The sequence below is a fragment of the Poecilia formosa genome, unplaced genomic scaffold (assembly GCF_000485575.1).
Source record: "Poecilia formosa unplaced genomic scaffold, Poecilia_formosa-5.1.2 Scaffold65, whole genome shotgun sequence".
Taxonomy (NCBI): Eukaryota; Metazoa; Chordata; class Actinopteri; order Cyprinodontiformes; family Poeciliidae; genus Poecilia; species Poecilia formosa.
In genome coordinates, this window is record NW_006800004.1 from 76,875 (window position 1) to 79,678 (window position 2,804).

Here is a 2,804-nt window from a genome sequence, read left to right on the forward strand (position 1 = left end):
ATTCTGTCCTGAAGCTTTAAGCTTTAACCTCCTCCATTGCCAAATCCCACTCTAGCCAGTTAATGTCTAGTTTGGTCCTAGCAGAGTTGGGTGTGTCTCCATTAGCAGTTTCTTCCTCTCTATGTGGGGATGAGTATAGACAGGAACGTGGGTGGGCCGTGAGCGTGCAGGAGCTGAGCTTGTTGCTCTGATGATGTCATTTTACAAGTGTACCCTTAGGCAACCAGTTTCTCCAAAATCTCTTGGTCCATCTGTTTGTTGCAGGTTGCTCCATCCAGTTGATATTGTATTTGCTCTTCCTAATTCATAAAAAGATTTGGCCTTCCAGGTCTAACCATGCTATGATCAGTTTGGTTGAGATGGTGAGACGGGTCAACTAAAGCAGTCTCAATACCGAGCTACTTCCAGTTTTGTACCCCCCTGCCCACATAGTTGTCCCGCTGTGCAGGATCCACTAATGGAGAATCTGGCTGGGACTGACAGAGGGAGAACTGGTGAAAGCCACAGCTATGGAGAAAGGGCTGTAGTTATCTTGAACCCTTATTCTCCTTTGGTTTGGCTGCTTATGCTTCTATGGAAATCACTTCACACTGAAACGGAGAAGGTTGTCCAACTTGCTGGTCCTCTGTGGTTCCCCCCAGCTTGTATTTGTTGCAGATTGTAAGGTAGAAAGGAAAGCCAGACCATGGCTAAGGTTTTTATTTTTTTGCAGTTTATTCTCAGGTTTGTTCTCAGCAGACCCAAGAACAAATCGGCATCTGTCCCTTTTCTCCACCTCCCTCCTGAGGCTTTGAACATCATATACATTTTTAACAGGATGATCTTTTGCTCTTCGTCCATCCTCCTTTAGGTGTGTGATATTTGTTTGAAGACACCATCTTTAAACTTTGCAAGGACAAAGATTCCGCCCCATCTTCTTAGACCTGCCCCTCACTGTGTCCAGAAATCCACCCCTCATTGTGTTTTTGTCCCCACATGGTGGTAATTTGTATGCATTTGTCCTTGCCCTTCTGCAATTTTCTCTCTCAGCTTTCATATTTGCCCTTCTTTTGTTATGATCTTTTTTTTTTCTTTAAATGCCAGTGTTTGACCTCCATGTCCTGCTGGTTGGTTTTTTTCCAGGCCATCACAGTAATGGAGGTACCTGTGGTAAAGATAAGAGAAGGCGAGGCAGGTTCCGAGGAGAAAATGATGATAAAATCTATAGTCACTATGGTACAGTACAGTGTCTGCCTTCCTGTGTGAATGACTGTCTGACACTTTGATGGGACGTTGGAACGTGCTGCATGACCCTTAATTCACTCTGGTTACTCATTCAATCACTCTGCATGATTAACTTGCTGATGCTGAACAGATTTATGGGTGAATATTTAAAATTAGTTCTGTACACTTTTACAACCAAGTCAAAGCAACTTTTGAACATTTTTTAAAAGAAAACCTGAGCAGAAATGATTTCCAATTATGGTGTCAGTGTTTGCCTGTGTTTAGGTACAAATGAAAAACCCCAAATGATAGGGCAATGTGTCAAACACCAAATTCATTGTAAGTGGTAGTCCACATTTTTGTTCAGTTTAGATCTCTTGAGCTGCAACTTACCATGAAATGATTTTAATTTTAAAAATCTACATTTTAAAGCTGCCAGTGACAAGTTTTCATACTGATTTTAAGTGACTAATTTACTCTCATAAAAGAAAATTTATTCATGTCAAACTTTCAGGTTTATTACGACAAAAACATAATGTTAACGTGTATATTTGAGATAAATACCTCTCCATTCCACTCATTATGTGGCTATTGGACCGCTGTTGAATTAGTCCAGGCACTTTAAAAGCAATGAATATTTATTTTATGTTATACATTTTTAATTGCCAATTTTTTAAGAATCATTTTTCACTCAGAATATTATATATGTATGTGTGTATGTATTTCCGTGCATGTACGTACGTGTGTGTGTGTACATATTAGGGCTGTTGTAAACGAATATTTTAGTAATCGAGTAATCTATCGATTATTCTTAAGATTAATCGAGTAATTGGATAAAAAAATTTATAAAATAAAATATTGGTAAATCTGGCATAACACCGGTGTTACTATCAGATATCAATATCAGTCCAATTTTTCATATTTGAGCTTCTCTAACAGATACTTTTTTGTAGTTTAGAAAACTAACCTATAATAATAATAATAATAATAATAATAGCTCACTTTCTAAGTTCACCTGAAGAACAGTTATACAAAGATCTGAAATTATATTCAATTTCATAATAGAGGCAGGCTCACAGATACGCTTATAAAAAATGTCTGTTCTCCAGCTTTTAGTTTATGTATTCATCTTCAGTCAGTTTAGTACAGGGGTTGAAAACCTGCAGCTTGAGAGCCGCATGCGCCTCTTTAGCGCTGCCCTTGTGGCTCCCTGGAGCTTTGAAAATGGAAATAGATTGGGGTGGGAAATAAATTTTTTGTTTTAATATGGTTTCTGTAGGAGAACAAACATGACACAATCATTCCTAATGTTTTCCGATGCTATAAAAATGTGTAGAATAAATATAAAATTTCAACATTTCTGTCAACAAAGATTTGCGTCATAGCCTGTGACACGTTTCTTTCAGCTGGGTGGGGTGTGAGGAAGGGGGCTGTGGTGGGCCATTGTAACAAGGCGGCCGTTTGCGGTTGGATTTTACGGTGCAGAAGATTATGAGAGGTAGAGTAAGGTGGAAACAGCAGTTGGTTTATTCTCCTCACAGCATCAACACACACCCTCAATAACAATCAATCCTCACACAGGTGAAACTACAGGCTTAAAT

At 38.9% G+C, this 2,804-nt stretch overlaps 1 protein-coding gene across 9 annotated transcripts in view; it reads left to right on the forward strand.

The window, feature by feature from the left end:
- Window positions 1-2,804, forward strand: part of ect2 (epithelial cell transforming 2) — a 56,339-nt gene that overhangs the window by 14,108 nt on the left and 39,427 nt on the right. Inside the window, exons 1-2 of one of the 9 annotated variants that reach the window (XM_016672766.1) lie at window positions 756-850; window positions 1,123-1,215. The exons of 6 other annotated variants lie outside the window; for them this stretch is intronic. In XM_016672766.1, coding sequence (XP_016528252.1) covers window positions 1,135-1,215 — 81 coding nt within the window. In that variant the 5' untranslated portion in view covers window positions 756-850; window positions 1,123-1,134. Of the gene's footprint in view, window positions 1-755; window positions 851-1,122; window positions 1,216-2,804 lie in introns of those variants that run through there. 2 more of the 9 variants (XM_016672767.1, XM_016672771.1) reach the window with 2 other exon arrangements.